Raw genomic sequence first — 25,637 nt, forward strand, 5'->3', positions numbered from 1 at the left:
CCACCTAGTCCTCCGTTGTAACTGAAATTGCCTATCTCGATAGAGATATGTCGGGAAACGCCAAGAAAAGACTCTCTGTGCGTTGTTGTCCAATCGCACCTCCATCGAGACCCAAGCATGGTCAGAGACAACTATTGGTCCAATCTTAGTCCCCTGCACTTGCGTTAACAGTTCCCTCGCAATCAGTATGTAATCAATGCGGGACAGTGTGGAATGAGCTCTGGATGCGTGTAATCTCTTTCCAACGGGTTTAAAGTTCTCCAGACATCTATCATGTCTAGCGCGTCTTTCAGCATCCCCAAACCCCTCTGGCCTCTGGACAGCTCCGTCCCCGTCGGCTTAGACCTATCTAGCAGAGGGTCTCTGACTTCATTAAAGTCGCCACCCATCACAACAAGGCTTTCTCCCATGTCTTGTATTCTGCGCAAAAGCGTCTTATAGAACACCTTCTCAAAAGTATTGGGCACATATATATTACATAGCAGCATTGGTTGTCTTTCTATGTCAAGAGCCACCAGGACATACCGCCCTCTTGCATCCCTGACAATTTTCCGTATTTTCACATGTATCCCTTTGCGGATCAGTATTACCACTCCTCCTTTCCCGTCTACTGCAGGGGAATCCATGATCTCACCCACCCACCATCTCTTCAGCTTCTCATGTTCTTTGTGTGTCAAGTGTGTTTCTTGTAGGAGAGCTATTGTTGTTTTCTGATCATTAAGGACTTTCAAGGTTTTTTGCCTCTTTATTGGGGAGTGAATACCCCCTACATTCCAGGTCACAATCTTTAAATTCGTCATCTCCCCTTACTAGTGTGCCATTCCATGTTCTGTCTTCCAACTTATAATCACCCCAGAGATGTCCCAGCCTCCACCTCCCAGGCACACTTCCTTATCCTCTATCGCATGCCACACACCATTATTATCAGACAGCCACATCTCACTCTCAAACATCTCATGCACCCACATTCGACCCCTCCCCTTAACCCTCCCTTGACCTACCCCTAGAGTCCTACCCCACCCTCCCCTCCTGACCCCTCCCCCCCTACTCCCCCACCAGCATACTTTACCGTCAACATGCCCGAAGGCAAGTGAGCTTCCGTGTCCCCAGGATTAGGACACTCTCTTATTTCTCTGAGGGCTACAACCCTCTAATGTCCCTGTCCAAATGGTAGTCTGTGCACAACCACAAATAAGAACACTTGTGACTCGCAACGATGAGCCAGCAGCAACATGTGTAACAGTCAACGTGAAACCTCCTCCAAACTCCTGCAGGCTTAAGTCCCACATCCAATTCGACCTGGTCTGCAAACAGGTGGCCCTCTCATCCGTTTTTCTCCCCGAGCACTCCTCCACCTGCTTCTTTCAGCTTACCAACAAATTCCTTAGCCTCCCGCACTTTTTCAAAGAAGACCGCTTGGCCATTGTTTATCACCTTCAGTCGCGCTGGGTACAGGAGGCTAAATTTGTATTTAAGATCAAACAAGGTGGAGCAGATGGGGGCGAAGTCCCTTCTGGCTGCAGAAACCTTCTGTGAATAGTCTTGAAAGCATAAAATTTTCTTTCCCTGGTATTCCAACTTCTTCCCTGCTCTCAGGTTCTGCAGAATCTCCATCTTGTGGGCATAGTTCAAGATTTTTAATATGGTGACCCGTGGTCTGTCCACATTGTCACGTCGTGGGCCCAGCCGGTGCGCCCGCTCAATACTCAGCTTGCCTTCAAGACCCGGTTGTTCCAACGCTCCCGGCAGCCATTTTTCAAGAAACACACTCAGATTTTTTTCCCCCACGCTTTCTGGGAGTCCCACAAGTCTCAAATTAGGCATTGCTTTGGTACATCCCACCAGTTCCTGGATTCATCTACTTCATATGCTAGGTAAGGTAAAATTATGCCTTACCTGCTGATAATTTTCTTTCCTTTAGTAGCAGCAGATGAATCCAGGATCCCGCCCTCTGTCAGCCACGTTTGTTTTTCCTGTCTGTTCTTTACGTGGTTTTTAGTTTTTAAAAAAAACCCAAAGGGGGAAAAAAAAAAGAGAACAGAAACCACTGAAGAGGAGTCCATCGCGGTCATGGTTTCTCTAAGTCGGACTGATGAAATTCTGTTGTGTTTGGTTGGTGAGGAAGGCTTCCTGTTTTCTTGTCTGATTCTGCTTGGTGATGAGACATACTGAAGGAAGAGCTGACCGTATGGTATCACTGCCTTCAACTTTGTAATCTATCTCCACCTGCTGGCAGATGGACACTACCCAGCAGTTCTTGGGTTCATCTTCTGCTACTAAAGGAAAGAAAATTATCAGCAGGTAAGGCATAATTTTACCTTGCAGGTTAAGGGCCATTCTAACTGCGGCTGTAAAAAAAAAAAAAAAAAAGCTTTTTTTTTTTTCTATTTTTCTTAATGACCAATCTCTAATGTTACCATTAGCACGTGGCCATTACAAAAAAATTACTGCAGGAACACATCACTACCCATTTAAGATGTGGTAAGAGCTCCCGTGTTAACCATGCACTAACTGGTTAGCACAGGAATACCCACTTTCACCCCCGACATGCTGCTTCGAAAAAATCACAAAAAAATAATTACCTTGCAGTTAGCATGAGCACATGCTTAAACTAACATGGAATGTTTTAGCACATTCCGAGTTAGCCTGCTTTTACTGCCTTAAGTGCACATTAGCGCTTAATACAGCTTGGTAAAAGGACCCCTTTGTCATTTCTGTACCCTTTGCAGCAGAAGTAATCTCCAAATTATTTCTCGTGTGAAAGGTGTGCTCAGATATATATATATAATTTTTTTTTAATAGTGATAATTTGGATGAAGAACTTTAACAGAATCTGGTTTTTGTTTACAGTTCATCTACTTCTGAAGCAGAATTTGATGCAGTTATTGGGCACATAGAAAATATTATAATGGGTAAGATCACATACAAAATAATGGTTTAATGCAGAGTAATTTATTCAGAGAGGCTATACTGTAGTAGGTAATCCACTTTTTGGAAAACATTGGTGAGTCAAATAAATATAGACCATTACACACTTTAGTAAATGGACACTTTAATGGACCATAATTGAATCTCAATCAAGCGTAACAGAATAATAAGCAAAAAGCTGGATAACACACATGATCCCATTTTTATTTTGTGAGAAAACTCCAGCAGCCTCCTCACAACCCTAGTTTCCTTCAAAATTTAATGATTGTATGCAAGATCACCCCCCAACCCCACCCATAATTTAAACATACACTGAGATAACCTGGCATCTGAACTCTTATAACCCCAGGTCATCTTTGAAAAGATAATGTCCAGTATTCCCAATCCACCCTCCCCTGCCCAAGCAGAGAACCCCAAAACAACTCCTAATATAACAGTGCCAATTTAGGAAACACTAAATGTGCGAGTGTGTGTGTGTGACAGAGAGAGAGTGAGACTGGGTGCGAGTGTGTCTATGAGAGAGAGTGTGTGTGTTTGAGAATGAGAGTGTGTGCCATGGGCACCTCCTCCCTCCCGAGTTCCAGGGTCATCGCCCCCCTCCCTCCATCCCTCTGAGTTCCAGGGTCGTCCCCCCTCCCTCCCTCCGAGTTCCAGGGTCGTCCCTCCCTCCCTCCCTCCCTCCCTCTGAGTTCCAGGGTCGTCCCCCCTCCAAGTTCCAGGGTCTTCGTCCCCTTCCCCCCTCCCTCCGAGTTCCAGGTCGTCCCTCCGAGTTCCAGAGTCGTCGTCCCTCCCTCCTTCCGAGTTCCAGGGTTGTTGTCCCCCCCCCCCTCCGAGTTCCAGGGTCGTCGGCCCCCCTCCCTCCCTCCCAGTTCCAGGGTCGCACCCCCTCAAAGTTCCAGGGTCGTCCCTTCCCCCTCACTCCGAGTTTCAGGATCATTCCCTCCCTCCGAGTTCCTGGGTCGTTCCCTCCCTCCAAGTTGTAGGGGAACGAGTTTCAGGTTCCCCCCCCCCCCCCCCCCCCCCGTATCTCCCTCTAAGTTTCAGGGTCCCCCCTCCCTCCCCCCTCTGAGTTTCAGGGTCCCCCCCTCCCCCTGTCTGAGTTTCAGGGTCCCCCCCAGTTTGTGGATCCCCACCTCCCTCCCAGATCCAGGATCCCCTCTCCCTCCCTCCCAGTTCCAGGGTCGTCGTCCCTCCCTTCCTCCCTCCTTCCTTTCCAGTTCTAGCACCCCTCTCCTTCTGAATTTTAGAAGTCATTTTTACTTACCAAGTCGGGGTTACGGCGGCCGTCAGCAGCAGTAAAAGGCGTGCAGGCTGGGCCCTTCTCTGTGTCTCAGCTCTGGTTCCGCCCTCAGTTCCTGTTTCCGCAAGGGTGGGACCAGAGCTGAGAGAGAGAGAAGGGTCGAGCCTGCACACCTTTTACCGCTGCTGCCGGCCGCCGTAAACCTGACTTCGTAAGTGAAGATGACTTTTAAAATTTGGAGGTAGGGGGCCTGGAACTGGAAGGGAGGGAGGGAGGAACGACAACACTCTCATGCGTGTGACGTCGCGTTCCGTTGCCTGGGAACTCTGCAGCGTTCCCTTCCGGTGATTGATCTTTGCTGTTTGTGACGAACACGGAAGTACATGACGTCAGTTCAGGAGATGGATACAGCAGGAGCACGAATGCTTCAAGGCTTCACTTTCACAGAGTCAGCTTCAAAACGTTGGAGGTGCTTTTTATTATATAGGATAGTTTGCAAGTAACAACTCCAGATAGATATGAAAGCCCTTCTTCCCTTTGGGGAATTCCTAACAGTCCTCGCCTCCCATAACATAAAGGTATGCAAACTATTTCTCCAGTACCAAAAAGAGGGAGGCTTCTCCTGCATTCAGTGCTTAAGTGTGCACTTTTTCCCCAAGGCATAATCTTTATACAGTAATATGTGCAAATTTTTGTCCGAAATCCCATATATCTCCCATTTATTCAGCAAGACTCCCTTCCAGGAAAAGATTTACATGATGGGCAAAAAGAATCCCTAAGAATCGATGAAGCAACCTCCAAAAATGCTTGAATGCCACTACATCACCAAAAGGCATGAAAAAAGGTATTGTCCCCCCACTAGCATTTGGAGCATTGACCAGCAAGCACCCAACCTGCTCCAGCAGCCTGATATTGTGGTATATATGCCCTGTGAAGTATATCATATTGACTTTCCTGAAGTTCAGCATTACCCAAGTGCTTAGGAATAGCTTTAATCAATTTTTTAAAATCCACTTGCTTCAATTCATACCCAAGGTCCCTACTCCAGGCCTCCTTAAGAGGACCATACTCCCAGGGAGGGAGAAGAGAAATCAAAGCTCTGTGTAAATCTGATACAGAAACCTGGCCAAAAACATCTTGCAAAAAATCTTGAACTTTCTTACCCAGCCTCGTATGCACGGCCCCGTGGTGTAAGCTAGTATAATAATGGTACAGCTCCCAATAAGGAAAATAATCTGAGTGAGTTAGGGAAAGCCTCTGCTGTAAATCCTGAAAAGATTTACACCTTCCCCATTGTGAAAATGCTCGATGAAAACAATGTCCATGTCTGACCATCTCTTAAACTGACCGGACTCCAACCCCGGTGGAAAATCAGCATTACCCCTATTTGGCAATAAATCACTAACATTTGGGTTCAGGTTCCAACAATTCCAAAGAGCCCGCCAAATGCCTCTCAGTGGCTGCAACAATACACTCCTATGACAAGAGCGGGGCAAATTGTTTTCTCTGGGTATGGAAAAGAAAGTTCAAATGCCAAGGTGTAAACAATTCCCTTTCCCATTGCGTAGGAGTAAACTACTCAGTACAAAACAACCAGTCCCTAAGGTGCCGAGAAGACAAGCCTGAGTATAGCGCCTAAGACAAGGTAAACCTAAACCTCCTTGCGGCCAGGAATCTTAAAGATATTCTAGATGCGTTTTCGGTTTCTTCCCCCCCCCCCAAAAAAAAAAAAAAAAAATCCTACGTATCCTATTTAACTTCTGGAGATCTTTCCACAAAAGGTGCAGTGGTAAAACTTGCAAAACAGAGAGCCGGCAAGGAAAAATAATCATTTTAAAGAGATTTATCCTGCCCATTAAAGATAAAGGTAAATGACTCCATTTCTCAAAATGAAGCTTGCTGTCTTTAAACAACTTATCAACATTCAAATGATATAATCTTGAAGTCTCTATAGGCAACAACACCCCCAAATAGTAAAAAGATTCACCAGCCCATTTCAACGGATAATTTCCCCACCAAACCCCACCCTGATCCCCTGCCCTTTGCAATGCCTCTGATTTGTCGAGATTTAACTTAAAGCCTGAAAAATCCCCAAATTCAGTCATGCATTCTAGCAAGGCCCCTATTGATACTTGGGGATTAATCACATGAACAAACAAATCATCATCAAATCCTGCTATTTTAAAAGTATCTGTACCTAATTGAAAGCCTTGTATGTCTGGATTCCTCTGAAGGTGTGACGTAGGAGGGGATCCAGAGTAAGGACAAACATAAGTGGTGAGAGCAGGCAACGCTGTCTGGTACCACGATATATTGAAAAGGGGGAGGAAAGCAGTCCATTCACCCACACTTCAGCTTGAGGAAAAAAATTTTAAGCCCAACTCGGTTCCTGAAAAAACCCCTGTGTGCCATAAGCATCCAATCCCCAAACAAAAAGTCCCACACCACCCTTTCAAAGGCCTTTTCAGCATCAAAACTAGTCAGCGCTGAGGGAACATTTTAACCGGCTGCCAACTCTAGAGTAGTAAGAATCTTTCTCATATTCTTAGAAATATTACAGCCTTGCACAAAATTATACAAGAGAGACGATTCGCCAAAACTTTTGCAAATAATTTAGCTTCATAATTAAGCAACAAGATTGGTCGATATGATTCCGGTTTCTGTGTATCACGACCTGCTTTTTGGCAAAACGACTATCTGGGCTAGCTGCAGGGATTCAGGCAGCCGTCCCTTTCCTACTATAGTATTAAACATAGAAGTCAGTGGGGGTACAATCTCCTCTCTCAGCATGTTATAGAATTCTCCTCTATAGCCATCAGGTCCAGGGGTATTACTGCTGCAAAAAAGCACTTAGTATAGCCAAACTGGATCCAACCAGAAATATACATAGATCTTTTCCAACGGAGGAGGATCAGGGGACGAGTACAGTTGGGCATAGTAGTCTCTCATAATGCGGTTGATTTGAACACCCTTATTTTCCAAAACCCCGGTGAAGAGTACAGAGCATCAGTCTTAAATGGACCCTGATGAGGATGAGCCAAGCGGGCTACCAATCTACCACTTTTATTTGCACACTTTTTATAACTGATATGGATTTGTTCTGAAACAGTTCTAGACCGAAACATCTTGGTTTTAGTCCTGTATGTTTTTGTTCCATTATGGAACACCCAAATCCCGCCTTTGAAATACCCCCAACATGCCCCCTTGTGATATGGACACACTGCAGACACATAGATAAATATCTGCAAAATAGGTTTTGAAAATACTGATTTGGAAGTTTTGAGGAGAAAAATTCCAAATGGTTCTTTATGACACTTTTTGGTTGTTTTTCTCTTTTGAAAATTAGCCCTGTAGTCTGTTTAATCTGTTATTTATTGTGTTTAGTACGATTTAAATTTTTATGATTTGGATTTTAATTTCATTTATGTCCATCAGTCATATGCCTCTGATACAGGCTTATAGGCGAAACGTGGCCACATTGAGCACTATTTTTATTTCTTCTGCTTTAATAAATTGCCTACTTCCTTACCATTTGGTTTAAGAACATAAGAACATTGATTGTTGCCATACTGGGACAGACCGAAAGCCCATCAAGCCCGGTATCCTGCTTCCAACAGTGGCCAATCCAGGTCACAGTACCTGGCAGGATCCCAAAAGAGTAAAACAGATTTTTATGCTGCTTATCCTAGAAATAAGAAGTGGCTTTTCCCAAGTCCATCTTAAAAATGGCTTATGGACTTTTTTTTTTTTTAGAAAAGTATCCAAACCTTTTTTAAACCGTGCTAAGCTAACTCCTTTTACCACGTTCTCTGACAACAAATTCCAGAGTTTGTTTACATATTAAGAAATTTCTCTGGTTTGTTTTAAATTTACTACTTAGTAGCTTCATTATGTGCCCCCAGTCCTAGTATTTTTGGAATGAGTAAACAAGTCATTCACATCTACTCATTCCACTCCACTCAGTATTTTATAGACCTCTATAATATTTATTTATTTATTTGTTGCATTTGTATCCCACATTTTCCCACCTATTTGCAGGCTCAATGTGGCTTACATAGTACCGTGTTGGCAATCGCCAATTCTGGTTTGAGAAATACAGAGTGGTATTGCATTAAAGTTACATAAGTGACAAAGTGAATTAGATAGTCAAGGAGAGAGAGTTAAGTTTTGTCCAGATCTGGTATAAGTTTTGTTGTGTTGTACGGTTCAGGTGATTATGTTGGGTCGTTATGGTATGCCTTTTTGAACAAATTGGTTTTAATGATTTCCGGAAGTTTATTAGGTCGTGCATTGTTTTCATGACGTTCCATAGTTGCGTGCTTATGTAGGAGAAATTGGATGCATATGTTGATTTATATTTTAGTTCTTTGCAGCTTGGGTAGTGGAGATTTAGGTATGTGCGTGCTGACCTATTTGTGTTCCTGGTTGGTAAATCTATGAGATCTGTCATGTAGACCGGGGCTTCGCCATGAATAATTTTATGAGCCAAGGTGCAGATTTTGAACTCAATTCGTTCTTTGATTGGGAGCCAATGTAGTTTTTTGCGTAATGCTTTGGCGCTTGCATATCTCGTTTTTCCAAATATGAGCCTGGCTGCGGTGTTTTGGGCAATTTGGAGTTTCTTAATAATTTGTTCTTTACATCCGGCATAGATTTCATACAGTAGTCTAGGTGACTTAGCACCATTGATTGTACCAGGCTGCGGAATATTTCTCTTGGGAAGAAAGGTTTTACTCTCTTGAGTTTCCACATTGAGCGGAACTTTTTCTTTGCTGTAGTTTTCGCTTGGCTTTCTAGCGTAAGGTTGCGGTCGATTGTAACTCCGAGAATCTTCAGGCTGTCTGAGACAGGGAGAGTGTAGTCTGGGGTGTTTATAGTGGTGGGTTTATTTGTGTTATATTGTGATGAGAGGATGAGACAGTGTATTTTTTCTGCGTTGAGTTTTAATTGAAATGCTTCCGCCCCTGAGTTCATGATTTGTAGGCTGAGTTTGATTTTGTTTGTAATTTCTGTTAGATCTAGTTTGAAAGGAATGTATATCGTGACATCCTCTGCGTAGATATAGGGGTTAAGGCCTTGGTTGGCTAGGGGTTTGGCTAGTGGGGTCATCATTAGGTTGAAGAGGATCGGTAATAATGGTGAGCCTTGGGGTACTCCACATTCTGGTTTCTATGGTGGTGATATATTCAATTTTGATATCATTTGGTATGTTCTTGTGGTTAGGAAACCCTTGATCTAACAAAGTACATTTCTCCCAATTCCGAAGTATTCTAGGATGTTTAGTAGTATTTTATGGTTTACCATGTCGAACGCACTAGATGTGTCGAATTGTAGAAGTACAGTTTTGCCATATGCAATTTCTTGTTTGAGTTTGGTTAGGAGAGTAATTAGTACTGTTTTGATGCTGTGGTTGGAGCAAAATCCTGATTGTTTTTTTTTTTTTTTTTAACTCTTTATTTGGTTATATATTATTCCATACAGAATTAATATGGCAATTGTAATATGACAAACATTTAGTAATTTATAAAACATAAATGAAAATTATGATCTATTCTATCGACCTCACTTAAATATAGTAAATTACGATCCAAAATAGATATGAAAAATAAAAATAAAGTAATTATTCAAGTAGATATACTACATGGGATTCTCTATGACCTATTCGCCACTCTCAATGATCTCTAACAGTGTACATTCTCAAACCACTAATTTGCATTCAGTCCTTCTTTAGAAATCAAAAACTCTTCTAGTTGTTTAGGTTCAAAAAATTGGTAATTCTTAGATTGATATATAATTCGGCAAACACAAGGAAACTTTAATATAAAATTTACACCAAGAACAACAGATCTTTGACGGAGTGCCAAGAAGGCCTTTCTCCGTTTCTGTGTTTCTTTGGATAAATCCGGGTAAATTCTTATTTTAGATCCTAAAAACATTGAGTCAATATTCCTGAAAAAAAGTCTCAAGACAGCATTCCTATCCATTTCCAGGGCAAATGTCACCACAGCTGATGTTCTTTGCGTGATAACTTCTAAGGATGACTCAAGGAAATTTGTTAAATTCAAATTATCACATTGTTTATCTCCGTCATAGGTAGACTGAAAGTGTTGAACCCGTACTAATGGGGGTAATAAATCCTTTGACATACCCAACACTTCGACCAAATATTTTTTAAACATTTCTACCGGTGCCAACACTGGCGACCTAGGAAAATTAGTCAGTCTCAAATTACAACGTCTTAATTGGTTTTCCAGGTATTCCATTTTCTTATATGTAAAACTCTTTTCTTTGGCCGAAGTTTGAGTAACAGTCTCTACTTTTCTCAATTTTTCCTCAATTCTTTCCATCTTGGAGGTTTGAGCTGTGTTTATTTGATCCTGGATCAGGGCAGCTTCTGACAAAGTCTTAATTCCCTCTATATTTTTAACAATCATTACTTGTAGTGCTGAATGTAAAGTGTGATTTTGGTCCCAAAGTGACTCAAGTGTCACAACGGCTGGTTTACTTAACTGCCCCACTGAAATCACCGGGGGAAGGGGGGTTTTGAGTGTTTGGTTCAAAATTGTAATAATATTATCAGGAATTTTTGAAATGGTTCCTACCGATTCACTCTCAACCAGTTCTGCTTCCAAGTGTGGGCTCCCTCTCTGTTCACTCCTCTCGACCACTTCGGACGGCTGAGCGTCAGGCACCACTTCCTGGTTCCGTATTCCCGGCTGTGGGGGAGCCGCTCGTTCGACAGGGCTTAGGGAAGCCCCGTCTCCACTGTCGGCCGACGCTAATAGCTCGGCTCCAATCGGAGAGGAAGCTGCTACAGGTCCCGACGTTACCCCAAATCTTTCCAGCGTCGGTTGCTGTCGAGCTGGTGTTCCGGCCGGGATTGAGGGCAATTCCCGAACCTTTCCTCTTCTTTTCACCATCTTACAATGGTCAGAAGGGGCCTCGGCTGCTATGACGCGGAGAGATTTTCGGGAGCGTCTGGTAAGTGAAATCTCTATGACGCCATTTTGGATCCCTCGCAAAATCCTGATTGTGATTCGTGTAATATTGAGAATTTTTTTAAGTAGTCGGTAAGTTGCTTAGTTACCATACTTTCCATCAGTTTAACTACCAGTGGGATAGATGCTACCTGGCAGTAGTTGGTGATTTCATTTGCATTTTTCTTTGAGTCTTTAGGTATTGGGCTGAGTAGTATGTTGCCTTTGTCATTAGGAAAGAGTCCATGTTGCAGCATGTAATTAAGGTGTGAAGTGAGGTTTGTTATGAAGCGTTGAGGGGTTGATTTTATTAGGTAGTTAGGGCATGTATCTAGTTTACAGTGGGACTTGGCAAACCTGTTAATCGCTTGGGTTATGATTTCGTCGGTAAGGAGAGCGAAGTTTGTCCAGATTCGGTCTGCTGGATGGGCTGCAGATAGGACCCGAAGTGGTGAACTAGATTAGGAACTGGTTGACGGACAGACGCCAGAGGGTGGTGGTGAATGGAGTTCGCTCGGAGGAGGGAAAGGTGAGTAGTGGAGTGCCTCAGGGATCGGTGCTGGGGCCGATTCTGTTCAATATATTTGTGAGTGACATTGCCGAAGGGTTAGAAGGTAAAGTTTGCCTATTTGCGGATGATACTAAGACCTGTAACAGAGTGGACACCCCAGAGGGAGTGGAAAACATGAAAAAGGATCTGAAGAAGCTAGAAGAATGGTCTAAGGTTTGGCAATTAAAATTCAATGCGAAGAAATGCAAAGTGATGCACTTAGGGAATAGAAATCCACGGGAGACGTATGTGTTAGGCGGCGAGAGTCTGATAGGTACAGACGGGGAGAGGGATCTTGGGGTGATAGTATCTGAGGATTTGAAGGCGACGAAACAGTGTTACAAGGCGGTGGCTGTATCTAGAAGGTTGTTGGGCTGTATAGAGAGAGGTGTGACCAGCAGAAGAAATGGAGTGTTGATGCCCCTGTATAAGTCATTGGTGAGGCCCCACCTGGAGTATTGTGTTCAGTTTTGGAGGCCGTATCTTGCTAAGGATGTAAAAAGAATCGAAGCGGTGCAAAGAAAAGGTACGAGATTGGTATGGGATTTGCTTTACAAGACATATGAGGAGAGACTTGCTGACCTGAACATGTATACCCTGGAGGAAAGGAGAAACGGGTGATATGATACAGACGTTCAAATATTTGAAAGGTATTAATCCGCAAACGAACCTTTTCCGGAGATACGAAGGCGGTAGAACGAGAGGACATGAAATGAGATTGAAGGGGGGCAGACTCAAGAAAAATGTCAGGAAGCATTTTTTCACGGAGAGAGTGGTGGATGCTTGGAATGCCCTCCCGCGGGAGGTGGTGGAGATGAAAACGGTAACGGAATTCAAACATGCGTGGGATAAACATAAAGGAATCCTGGTCAGAAGAAATGGATCCTCAGGAGCTTAGCCGAGATTGGATAACAGAGCCGGTAGTGGGAGGCGGGGCTGGTGGTTGGGAGGCGGGGATAGTGCTGGGCAGACCTATAGGGTCTGTGCCAGAGCCAATGGTGGGAGGCGGGGATAGTGCTGGGCAGACTTGTACGGTCTGTGCCCTGAAAAAGACAGGTACAAATCAAGGTAAGGTATACACAAAAAAGTGGCACATTTCTTGGGCAGACTGGATGGACCGTGCAGGTCTTTTTCTGCCGTCATCTACTATGTATTCACCGAGGGTTGGGTCCATACAGTCAATGAATGTATCAAAATCAGTGGTGTTCTGTGGTGGGGTTTTGCATACGTTGACAATTTTCTCGTTGAAGTGTTTTGTAAGTTTGTCTGCAGATGGGGTGTTTGTCTTGGTTGTGGTAACCAATGTGGTATCTAGTAATTTATTCACAAGTTGGTATAATTTATGTGTGTCTTTGTAATCTGGCCCTATTTTGGTTTTATAGTAAGATCTTTTGGTTTGTCTTACTGCATATTTGTATTTTCTTTGCATTTGTTTCCATGCATTGAGTGTGTGTGCATCTTTTATTTTTTTCCATGCTCGTTCTAGCCTCCTGGCTAGTGTTTTTAGTTTTTTCAGTTTTTCGTTGTACCATGGTATTGAATCGTGTCTTCTTGAGGTTCTCGTTTGTAGTGGTGCTATTTCGTATAATATGCTTCTGCATCTGTTGTCCCATTTAGGAGGTAGTGTACCGAGTCCGTTTGTGTTGTCCATTCGTTATTGTATATCTGTTGCCAGAATATTACAGAGTCTACTTGGCCTCTCGTGGTGTAGGTTGTGCATTCATGTGTGTTGTATGATCCTTTTTTTCACCATTGTAGGGATAGGTTTAGTTTGTGGTGGTCTGACCATGGTGTTTCAGTCCATTTTGTATCTGATAGTATTAGGTTAAGGTCTGAGGACATTTTGTGTGTGATAAGGTCAAGTGTGTGTCCTTTGGCATGGGTTGCTTGCATATGTGGCCAATTAAGGCCCTATAGTTGGAGGAATTCCTTGCATTCACGGGCATTGGTAGAGTTGGGGTCTTCTAGGTGTAGGTTTATGTTACCTATTATAAGTAGATTGGAGTTAGATACACAGGTGTTTGATATAAAGTCCATGAAATGTGGTTGGCAGTCGTGCCAGTTACCTGGTGGTCTGTAAAACAAAACACAGTTTAGGTGATCAAGCAAGGTTGTATTGTGGATTCTAACTAAGGCGATTTCAAGTTGGGGTGTTATGGACTTGTCTACGGTTGCTATGGTGAAGTGGGATCTGCCTCTTTTTTTTTTTTTTTTTTTTCTTTTCTCCCCTCAGCCATCTCTTCTCCAAGCTGAAGAGTCTTAGCTTCTTTAGCCTTGCTTCATAGAGAAATCGTCCCATCCCCTTTATCATCTGGTCTGCTCTTTATCTGCACTGCCTCACCATTGCAGATCCCTGCCTCATATCCTTTAGCTCTCTATTTTGTCTGACACCACTGACTCCCAGTTCTCTGTCAGATTCAGATCAAGATCTTGACACTAGCATGCACAGCCCATCCTATTTACAACCTTAAATACCTTGGCTCATTTATCACCCCTTTTGCTCCTTCTTGTTTGCTGTGCTCTTCAAGGATTTCCGATTAGCAATTCAATATGTATCACACACTTGCCTGTACTCTACCAGGTATAGCGCTTTCTTTACACTTCTGTCTGATCTTTAGTTAGTAACCTCTTACAAGACATTCAGGTCTGCATTAAAAACCCATCTTTTTGAGACTTCCGGTTGGGTCATGCAGTAGCGAGGCAGCACGGGACCGCTGCTTCTGAGTACCCAATGTAATCTGCTCTACGGAACATCTTTTTCCCCCCAAGCAGTGTGATAAACAGCAGCCTGAGAATGCGGGACTTACCTGCACGAATATCTTTCTGAGTCTGGTGAGTGGATGGCCTCTTAAGACCGCAAGGAGAGAGATCAAGGAAAAGGGCCGGGCGAATGAGACAAAGATGGCAGACAAAGGCATGCCGTCTTCCTATCTCCCAGTGGGCAGCGGAGATTACCACAGAGGTGAAATCAGCAGTGGAACAGGTGGTGGGCAGAATGGATCAACTGGATGGGATGGAAGAGCGATATACGAATCTTGACGACAGAGCTCCAGACAGCACAACAGTTTGTAGGGAGAAATGAATACACCGTGCAACAAGTGACAGTGGAGCAACCACGGTTACTAACCCGCCTAGCCGAATTGGAATCTAAATTGGAGGACTTTAAAAAATCGATCCTGCCACAACAATCTCAGACTGGTCAGCCTCCCAGAATCACTCTCTGACTGAGACTTGCGAAGATTTCTGGAATTCTGGCTCCCAAAAGCGCTATCACTTACAGACATGGCTGGTGCCTTTAGGGTGGAGAGAGCGCACAGGCTGGGGCAGCACAGAGAAGGAGTCAATCAACCCTGAGTTGTTATTTTCAGAGTGCTGAACTACGCTCATAGAATGGCGATCCTGCAGGCCTGGCGGGCGGGCGCATAGTTGGAATATCACAACTCCCACATCCTGTGCATTCAAGATTACTCTGCCAAAGTATCAGAAGCATGCAAAGCATTTGCCCCCCTGTGTTCAAAGTAGTTCAGTATGAAATCAAGATTTAGCCTTCTATATCCGGTGAAACTTAAACTAGTTGATAATGGACATGTCCAATTCTTTGATTAGTTTGAGGAAGCCAGTATTTATGTGGACAGAATGGTGGCAGCACAACAGAGGAATCAGGCGTGACCTCCCTGACTGACGAACTTTGGAGTTTAAATATGTGGACCTTTTTTTCTCGCCTGACTTTGGGAGAAAAAAGACAGTGGAAGGCGTTCTATTATGTTGCATGCCTAAGTTACTGTAGGCATCTCTGATTTGGCCCTGGCACTTGGTTGCATGGTCATATTGGACGTCTTCCTGAAACTGAATCACCAGACAGATCTGCTTGAGGATGATGCTGCATGACGGGTGGCCTTGACGTTATTGGTGTTGGTCTAGTGCAGTAGCCCGGAATCCACGCAACTGGATAGCCACTTCCCACAAAGACGTGTTCACTTTTCCTCGCCTAGTAAGAGATGGGAACTGGCGGTGGGAACTCCATTGAGAGGGCTGGCCTGTCTGCCATGACTTCCAGTGCCTTGGCCCTTACCAGCTGCTGAATGTTTGGACGTGGTGTTATGTTGGCTCTGTTGAGCTGGGCATGGTCCAATGGATTGCTCTGCTTGGGAGCGATGTAGTTGGGCCTTCATCTGATGGATCATGGGCTGGGGGCGTTGGACAGAATGCATATCCCGGTACACACTGTGCTGGACTGAACCCTCTCCCGGGATCTTGTTTAGTAAATCTGGGCCTGGTCTCTTGGGTTGTTTGAGAGGCCAGGGAGCATGCTAGATACGCCACCTCCCTCTCACAGGCTCATAGAACTTGAGGGAGGGGGCAGGCCTCTGGCCGGGGGTTGCTGTACAGTTTAGAAATTTATTTATTTCTTTGACTCTCTTCTTATTCTGTGATACAAGAGAGCATGGCAGAGGTCGATACTGGAGTCATGATGGGAACCTCATCACCGTAGTCTTTTCACTCTGCAATATCACTGTGGAGCAGGCTTGCTGCATAAATGCCCTATGAAGGAGGGGGGGTTAGGGGGCTATACCTCCAGTCCAAATACGGGGTTACTCTGGACTCTTTCACTGGGGGTGCTTCAGAAATGAAAGTGGGATATGCAGGGTTTAAGGGCAGGAAGGGTCATGGAGGGCTGGGGATTAGGAGGGGACCTAGGGAGAAGGGAATAGGGGTGGGGGACAGGACGGGATATGGGGGTGTGATGCCTGATCGCTTTTTGGATTGCCCTTTAGGCCTCAGTTCTGGTAGATCTCCTTTACTGAAATACTTTCTGTTGGGGTGAAGGCTGGGACACCCTCTTGGAGCACAAATTTGTCTCAGTTCTTGCAAGTGGTATAAGCCTCATCTCTTTTGTTTCCTTGCTTGAAGACATGACCAACCTCCAGGCTTTTACTTGGAATGTCGGAGGAATACACTCCCCGATTAATCAACAGAAGCTTTTAAAGGCCCTCAATTACCGAAAAGCCTCCATAGCTTTTTTGCAGGAGACTCACCTTTCTGCTTTAGAACATGCCAAGTTGAAACGCTGGTGGGTGGGTGAGATCTTTGGTCCCCGGCAGTTGGCAGGAGGGGGTGGTGGGGCGTGGTGATCCTAATTAGAAAGGGCTTGCAATTGGAAACCAAGCAGGTTATTACAGACCCAGCGGGCAGATTTGTTTTGGCCTCTGTGGTACTGGAATGCTAGCCCTTTCTATTATGTAACATCTATGCCCCAAACACCTTTGAGAAGGTATTGTTTGTTCAACTAATTGGCAGGATACATGACCTGGGAGAGGTGCCTATCCTACTAGGCAGAGATCTCAGTGAAGTGGCTGACCCGTCCATAGTTCAATCTCAGCGGACGGGGAGGGAGCTGGCTTGGACCCAGGGAGGAATTTCCATGTTATTCTCTGCCCTGGACTTGGTGGATGTGTGGAGGACACTCCACCCACTGGAGAAAGATTATACGCATATATCCAGAGCGCACTCTACGATGTCGAATAGATTATGTCCTGCTTTCCCGGGAGCTCCTGTCAGTAGAGGACGTAAGGTTGAGGCCTATAGTGATTCCAGATCATGCTTGGGTAGAACTGCTGCTGCATGTGGGTAACCCGCTCCCCTCTGGCGTTGTTGGAGATTCCCTCCTTTTCTGTACAAGGACAGTCACTTTTTGCCATTCTTGCTTTCTAAATGGCAGGATTATAGGGATAACAATGAAGCACATATTGGATGGTCCCGTTCTCTTTTGGGAGTCAGCAAAGGCCGTTCTTTGGGAAGAGGTCATCTCGTATGTCAGCGGAAGGCCTGGCATCGAAAGGTGTTGCGTTTGGAGAGGCAGGTAATGTCGCTTCGCAGACAGTATGGGACAGGCCACTCTTTGAGGATTAAAATGCAATTACTAGAAACTCAGCAGGCATTGAATGTATTATTGCATAGACTAACTACGGTAAGAGGTTTTTCGCGCTCTTCAAGTATAAGCTTTACAGATTTGCGAATAAGAGTGGCAGGCTGTTGGCCAAAATGTTCCACAGGAGTACTGGGCCTAGCAAAATTGCCACATTGTTGGATTCCAGGGGAGGCTGGGAGTTTTTTGTTTGGTTCTATGGTCCACAGCCCCCATCTTTTCTGGCTAGTGAGGTATATCTCTTGAGTATAGGCTTACCTGGAGTCGCCGACTTGGACTCGGCCCAGCTGAATGCACCCATCGCTTTGGAAGAAGTAGAGTGGGTAATTAAGCAAAGGCCCCAGGCCCAGATGCACTGCAAAATGAGTTCTGTAAGCTTTTGCAGTCTGAAATTGGATCGCTCTTGATGGAAGTATTTAATGAGTCCATTCAACGGGGCCAGCTGCCACATCACCTTAATACAGCTCAAATTATTGTTTTCATGAAACCAGATAAGCCCCTTGATCACTTGGTTTCTTGTCGTCCTATCTCCCTGCTAAATGTGTAGGCCAAACTTCTAGCCAAGATCTTGGCTAATAGGCTGGCAAGGGTTCTCCCATCATTAGTAGCAGAGACCCAGGTGGGGTATGCATGCGGGAGAGTGATAGCAAAGAATATGAGATGTATATTGGCAGCTTTGGAGACATTGCAATAGGAGAATACCCCTACTCTCCTGATCAGCTTTGATGCCGTTTTTAAAGTGGGAAAGAAGGCTGCTTGTATCACCTCCACCAACCACCCGCAATTTGGAGAGAGATAAAAGACTAAGACTGAGCATCTATGAGAGAGTTTTTTTTGTCACTTACCAAGTATATTGATACAATTAATATTTTCTCATGGGAGGATAGAACTGCTGCATACATATTCTCTCTGTATCCATTGCTCCCTCATATAGAACTGAGACAGCTACTTTTATACACTTGTGTTTAACAATGATTTACAGGCCTTCAATAAGTTATCTTACCTAGGATCATCTAGTCTCCCTTCAAAGCCATCTTGTCTTTTCTCACCTGTTAAACCACATTCCCTGTCTGTTTATGGTCTCCTCCTTTCCCAGGCCAGTTTGCCCGCAAGGACATCTTATCAGATCATAAGTTCCTGGGCCTCACGATTTATGGCCTTTGCATAACTATGTTTATTATCCATGGTGTTTACTTAGGTGTCAGCAGATTATGAGCTCTGATTCAGTAAACAGGTCAAGTAAGAGACACTCAAATACTTAGGCCTGTCAGCCTATATGCTCTGTTAAGCCTTAGCTTTTACAGGCTTTAACCATGGTTCATATTTCATAGTTCAAAACTGTACCCATACCCAATGCTGAAAAGGTGAAGTGGGGGTTTCTTTTTGAAGTGTTGGCAGCACATGGCATAAAAGGCTTATTTGCCCAGGTAATACAAACATTGTATTCTGATCCGAGGGCACAGGCTAAAAGAGTTCTCTCAGATCGGTTCCCTATTAGATGGGGAACTCGGCAGGGTTGCCCCCTGTCCCCACTTCTTTTTGTCATATCACTTGGTCCCTTGTTGTAGGAAATTCAAGGTAACCCGGAGATTTGTGGAGTACAGATTGGGGACACTGTCTTTTAAGTCTGCGGCGTTTGCTAATGACTTATTGTTGCTTGTCACAGAACCACAACTCTCTTTACCACCTCTAATGGAAAGCCTCACTGAGTATGGAGATTTGTCCAGTTTCCATCTTAATCTAACGGAGGCACTGGCGAGCTCGGACGGGGTTCATCAATCCTGGGGCAACTCCTTTCCGTTGTGGCGGGCCCATGGCTCATTCGTTACTTCAGCATACAATTCCCGATGAACCCAGATGTTCTATACAATATTAACATTTCCAAGTTTCTCAGGGACACTAAGGAGCAATTGGCACTTTGGAACACTCTCCCCTTATCTCTTATACATCGGATACATCTTTACCGTATGGTAGTATTCCCTGGGTGGTTATATGTTTTGCAATCATTCCCCATTCCTCTGTTGCGCTGGGATTTAGTGTCAATACGGAGGTTGGTGGTCGAGTTTTGCTGGGGTGACAAAAAACCTAAAATGCAATGGCATTTATGGTGGGTGCCCAGATCCAAGGGGATCTGGGGCTCTCAGATATGTGCCGATACAACCAGGTCTTTCTGCTTCGACATCTGTAGTACTGGCTCTTGGGAACCACTACCTTTACGGACTTAGTCTTAGAGCGGGCCTACTTTCACCCCTGGCATCTGAGCTACCTACTGCATGCTCCTTTAAAATGTTTTCCAGACAGGGTTCGCAGGAGCATTTTGCTCAGACCCCTTTGGTCTCTCTGAAGAGACTTGCTTTCCTTGTGGAGGCAAGGACCTTCCAGTAGTGTATTGTTACTGCTGAGGGGAAATGCGGACTTTCTGCCGGGTAGTGAGAATCGGATCTTCAGACAGTTGGGAGAAGGTGGGGGGTGTCACTGCTGGAAAGTCTGGTTAAGGTGGATGGGTCAGTTTTGTCATCCTAGGAGTTTTTAAGTCAATGTGCGCCAGGTCCTGCGGCTGTCCTTGCCTATCTTCAGTTGTCTCACTGTTTGGACAGCCTTCCAGAGAGTAGCTTATCCTTGGGCTTCGGAAGGCAGCTGCGGGAATTCTTGGAAGGGGATGCCTTAGGCCAAATCTCAGTATCATGGTTCCATAAAGAACTCGGCCAGTGTTCGCCAGTCAGGAACTTACAAGGAGTCGCAGATCGTTGTGGGATAAGATGTGGCATGGCCACTTTCTGCCCAACTTCCTATTGACAACTCTCAAAAGCAGTTCCGGGGTAGTATATAGTGTGGAGCTGCAGGAGTGCCATTTTTGGACGGTATTCAGAGCTTTTTTCTCCCAGAAACAGACCTCTCATGCGGGGCAAGTGGACACTGTCAGTTGTTGGAAATGTGCGATGGCAGATGCCTCTTTTTTTTTTTTTTTTTTCCTGGGATGTGGCAATGTAGACAAATCAAATCGTTTTGGGCAGCCATTTCCCAGTTCCTTCAGTCAGTATTGGGACGCCGTGTGGTCCTTACATTTGAAACAGCAATTTTTAGTGCTCGTAGTCTGTGGGGACCTGGCACTATGGGATAAAAACTGTTTATGAACAAATCATGTATCCTGGGAAAGAAATGCATTCTAAACCATTGGGTATCGGATCACCCTCCTTCCTTTTGGTATTGGAGGAATAGGCTTCACGAATTTATGATTTCGGAGAAACGTTTTCTTCACTCAGCGTATAATTAAACTCTGGAATTCGTTGCCAGAGAATGTAGTAAAGGAGATTAGCTTAGCCGGATTTAAAAAGGGTCTGGACGGCTTTCTAAAGGAAAAGTTCATAGACCATTATTAAATTGACTTGGGGGAAAGTCCACTGCTTATTTCTGGGATAAGCAGCATAAAATGTATTGAACTTTTTTAGAACCTTGCCAGGTATTTGTGACCTGGATTGGCCACTGTTGGAAACAGGATGCTAGGCTTGATGGACCTTTGGTCTGTCCCAGTGTGGCAATACTTATGTACTTATGATTTAGGAGTCTTCATGAGCACATTTATCCACTATGAGGCAGCAGAGATTTCTCGTGATTTGGGAGGCCTACTTAAATAAGATTTCACCATTGGCTCGTAGCCAGATCTTGAATAGATTTTCATTGGTGCAGTGAGGGTGACTTTGGCGGACGGGGATCAGGCCTTTCACACCAGGGCGGGGGGGGGGGGGGGGGGGGGGAGGGAGGCTGGGGGCAGGGATATGCACTCAGTGCTGGGTAGCCAGAGATCCAAAGGAAGGTGGTCTGACCTAAAATCTAGAGTTTCACAGCAGCAGTTTGTTTAGGTTTTTTGGTTTTGTTATGTTTTTCAAGAGGGGTAAGAGAACTGGAAGAGTTGGATGGGGGCACATAGGAAAAACTGCAACAACATTGCTCCTGGTCCTCCTCCTCTTATAATGTTATAATAATTATTGCTGTCTAGTCCGTTGAATATTGTACTGGAAGATCTGACTCATTCTTCTTCTTGAAATATGTTAGACATAAAAATGAGGGTGAGAGCGATGTGAGGGGATTATTCTGGGAAAAGCTTGATGACAGGTTATATCTTGCTTATCTTATTATGTATGACTTGAACACTCTGTATATCCTCGTGTTTGTTATAGTGCCTTTGTTTGGCATCAATAAAAAAATGTTGAAACATAAAACCCATCTTTTATTCGGGCTTTTTTGTTGACCCCCTAGGGCAGTGGGTTGTTGGGGCGGCAGAATTGCTTTCTGTATTTTCTCCTCCTTCCTTGTTCTTCTATCCACTAGCCTTCTTGGCTTATTTACTTCAGGTTACACTATAGTTTTTGTGCTCTCAACTCCATTCTCTCCCTGTCCTTTCGTGATTATGGCATGCCTTTCAAAATGCTTTACGCTTGTAAACCGCTTTGTTTTGCCTGGGTTGAAAAGCCAGTATGTCAACTCATAATAAACACAAACAATTAATTATGCAGGCTACTGAAAAGAATAAGACAATATGAAATGGAGCTCCCCTCTACGTGGGAGTTATCCACTTGTATGCCTAACTCAATCCTGCTTCTTTAAGGAAAAAAACTTTGCTACTTATATGTAACATGATTTTCATAGACAGCAGGATCAATAAAGCACGCAGTCCCACCTACATCCCTGAGAGAGATTTACTTTTTTTCTTGAACTTTGTAACTAACTGAGTTGCTGAGGGGGACACTTCACGCAGGGCTGTACGAGTGATGCAGCTGTACACAGGGCACAAGGAAGGTGATTGCACCAAAATTGTTCCCCATCCATTGTCTCTGCTTCTTGGCTACAATGCAGTGTATAGGGTGGTGGCACCATGAGGTTTGTTGCACAGGGGATAATTCTAGTTCAGTATGGTCCTAGCTGTGCACAATGAGGGCCATGCATGCTCAGAACTTTCCCCTGGAGATCTAAGCTCTGGGAGAGCAGTTCTGTTCTGGTATCATCAGATCACATCACTCCCTTGTTTTATGTTTGTTACAGGTAAGCAACATTACTTTACTAGTGGGTTTTTTTTCTTTGTAATTGATATTGAGTTCACTGTTCTTTCCATGGCTCCCACAGATCAGTCCAGAGACTTGTGAGTTGTGTCCCTCTACCAGCAGGTGGAGATAGAGAGAACCATATGTGGACCTGTGCAGGCAGCTGAACCTCAGTATTCTCTCTATCTAGCAGGTAGAGGGACATCTCTGTGCAGCTCTGGTTTGATCTGGCTACTGGTGTCCTTTGGGCCTAGTTTAGCACAGACGGGGGTTGAGTGGCTGTTTGCAGCTTGTGGTGTACACCTGATGGTGCCAGGTCCCTCCTGGTCTCCCCCTACCTTTCTTCCTTTGCCTAGGGCTGTTGGCCTGATCAGGTGTTTCCTTTCTCTTCTGACTAAAAAAAAAAAAGTAAGAGACTTTGTTTTTGTGTAATCATACGGCGAAACTAGACATTCTGCCGAGTCAGTTTTGGGGCAGGCGTTTGTGGAACATGTCAGTGCTTTCTGAGGAGGCTAAGCGCTGCTGCCGATATGGGGGCTGGAGAGCAGTCAGTTTTGGAGCAAGCATTTGTGGAACATGTCAGTGCTTTCTGAGGAGGCTAAGTGCTGCTCCCGGTGTGGGGGCCGGAGAGCAGCTCAGAGGAGTGTGAGTCCTGCTGCCGTCAGCCCACAGCGGGTGTTCAGTGCGACGGGGGTTCCCCTCAGACGTCCGGTGAGTCAGACGTGCAGGGGATAGTTTTGGCGGTTTTCTCGGGGCAGTTAGTGCAGCACGCGTTGGTGGGTGCCATTTTTTCCTCTCAGGCGTGACCTGCTCCACACATGGCGGTTGATAGATAAGAGGCGCAGCACGCTTCTGTGGCACAGGCTCCAATGGAGGGAAGCGATGTACAGGAAGCAGGGGAGTCCCTTGCAGTACCTTTTTCCCCGGATTTTGTTTTATTAATGCATAATGCCTTTCTTTTGAAGAAGTCAGGAACTTCTCTTCAGGCAGCCCCTTCTCTTCCTCAGCAAACTTCGGTTGCTGCAGACTCTCAGTCTTTCCTGCCAAAATGTGGAGATTTTGGATCCCGAGGAGATATCTGACACAGATGACCCGGTTTTGTCTCTGGGCTCTCCCTCAGAATCTTTGGATTTGGCAGATGAGGTCACCCTACCCTCTGAGGAGGGGGATTACCCGACGGCTGCCCGCCTTTCTGCAGGGAAGAGCTTCCCTCCCTGATTGTTAGGGCTTGGCACCAAATGCCCACCTTGTTCCTTTTATGTGCATGAGGCCATGAAGATCCTTATTTCGGCGCAGTGGGATACGCTGGACAGTGGACTTAAGGTTGCTTAGAGCTATGTCACATCTTTACGCGCTACCTGCTCCTGACTTAGACTAGGACCCTCAGGATCGTAAGTTGGAGACTTGCTTGAAGCTGTCCTTTGACGTAGCGGCCCTTTCCCTACAGGCCTCAGTTTGTGGCTCCTATGCGGCGCGGGCATTCTTATCGTGGGTACAGAAAGCCCCCTCTCTGGAAGATCTCGTGGCTGTTTTGCCGTCCTTGGAGTCTGGTTTAGCCTTCGTTGCGGATCTTCTTTATGATCCTTTCAGGGCTTTGGCGAAGGAGGTTTCCCTAGCGGTCACCGCGCGTCGCTGGCTGTGGTTGCGGCATTGGGCTGCAGACGTGGCCTCTAAGTCATGTTTAGCAAGGCTTCCTTTTAGGGGAAAGCTTTTGTTTGGGACAGAACAGATTGTGAAGGACCTTGGTGACTCTAAGGGCCAGCGCCTCCCAGAGGACAGGTCCAAGTTTGTACGACCGGCGGGACCTAGACCTAAGTTTAGGGGTACACGGCATTACCGTCCAGGTCGCGGGGCCTCTTTTCAGAGAGCAAGGTCGTCTCAGAGGCCTCAGCCCTTTCGAGGTGACAGGCAGGCCTTCTTTTCCGGTAGCAGAAACCAGCCTGCGGCCAGGTCCGCCCAATGATGGGGCCCTGGTCCATATCCAGCTAGTTATTGGGGGCAGACTGTCCCTATTCCTGGTGGAGTGGACCAGGGTAACCTCTTACAAATGGGTCTTGGAGGTTGTCAGAGACGGCTATAAGTTAAAATTGGCTCGTCCGATAGTAGACTCTTTTCTGGAATCTCCTTGCAAATGTCCCGTCAAGGTGCAGGCCGTTCGACACACCCTCCTGAACTTTAAAACAGCTGGATGCCGTCCAGCTTGTACCCCCAGCAGAAAGAGGGTGCAGTCGATATTTTGTGGTGCCAAAAAAGGGCTGTTCTTGGCGACCTGTCTTAGATCTCAAGTGCGTCAACAGGTCCTTACGGGTTTTGCTTTTCCACATGGAAACCCTCCAATCGGTGATCGCAGCAGTACAGCCAGGGGAGTTTTTGACCTCTCTCGATCTCAAAGAAGCCTATTTACACATTCCAATCTGGCCTCCCCACAGGCGCTTTCTTCGCTTTGCAGTGCTCGGTCGTCATTTTCAATTCAAAGCAATACCCTTCGGCCTAGCCACAGCGCCTCGGACCTTTTCCAAGGTCCTGGTAGTAGTGGCGGCCTATCTCAGGAAGGAAGAAATTCAGGTCCATCCTTATCTAGACGACTGGCTTGTGCGGGTGTCTTCTTTTGAGGAGAGTAAGCGGGCATCCCCATAGAGGACATCGTTCCTCAGCGTCGAAGTACCTTGACACAAGTTGTATCCGACACTGAGCAGGAGCTCTCGTGGGAATCAGAAGAAGATCCCAGGTACTTCTGATGAGTCTTTTGGGATTCCCTCTGACCCTTCCCCTCCGCTAGAAGCAGAAGACTATCTCCACACGAGAGTCTGTCTTTTTCCGGGAAATGGCTACGGCTATTCCCTTCCCTGTGGAGGTTGAGGTTGAACCCAGGACTCAGATGCTCGAGGGCCTGGATTATTATTCTCCACCTAAAGAGGCTGTGACAGTCCCTCTGCATAAGGTACTGAAGGAAGTCCTTATGCGAAACTGGTCCGCC

General features: G+C 45.4%; 1 protein-coding gene across 1 annotated transcript in view; it reads left to right on the forward strand.

Moving 5' to 3' along the window:
* ARL2BP (ADP ribosylation factor like GTPase 2 binding protein) overlaps window positions 1-25,637 on the forward strand; it is a 332,657-nt gene that overhangs the window by 30,631 nt on the left and 276,389 nt on the right. Inside the window, exon 3 of the mRNA XM_030203732.1 lies at window positions 2,851-2,912. Within this exon, the coding sequence (XP_030059592.1) occupies window positions 2,851-2,912 (62 nt within the window). The remainder of the gene's footprint in view (window positions 1-2,850; window positions 2,913-25,637) is intronic.

Source organism: Microcaecilia unicolor, chromosome 5 (genome assembly GCF_901765095.1).
Source record: "Microcaecilia unicolor chromosome 5, aMicUni1.1, whole genome shotgun sequence".
NCBI classification, from domain to species: Eukaryota; Metazoa; Chordata; class Amphibia; order Gymnophiona; family Siphonopidae; genus Microcaecilia; species Microcaecilia unicolor.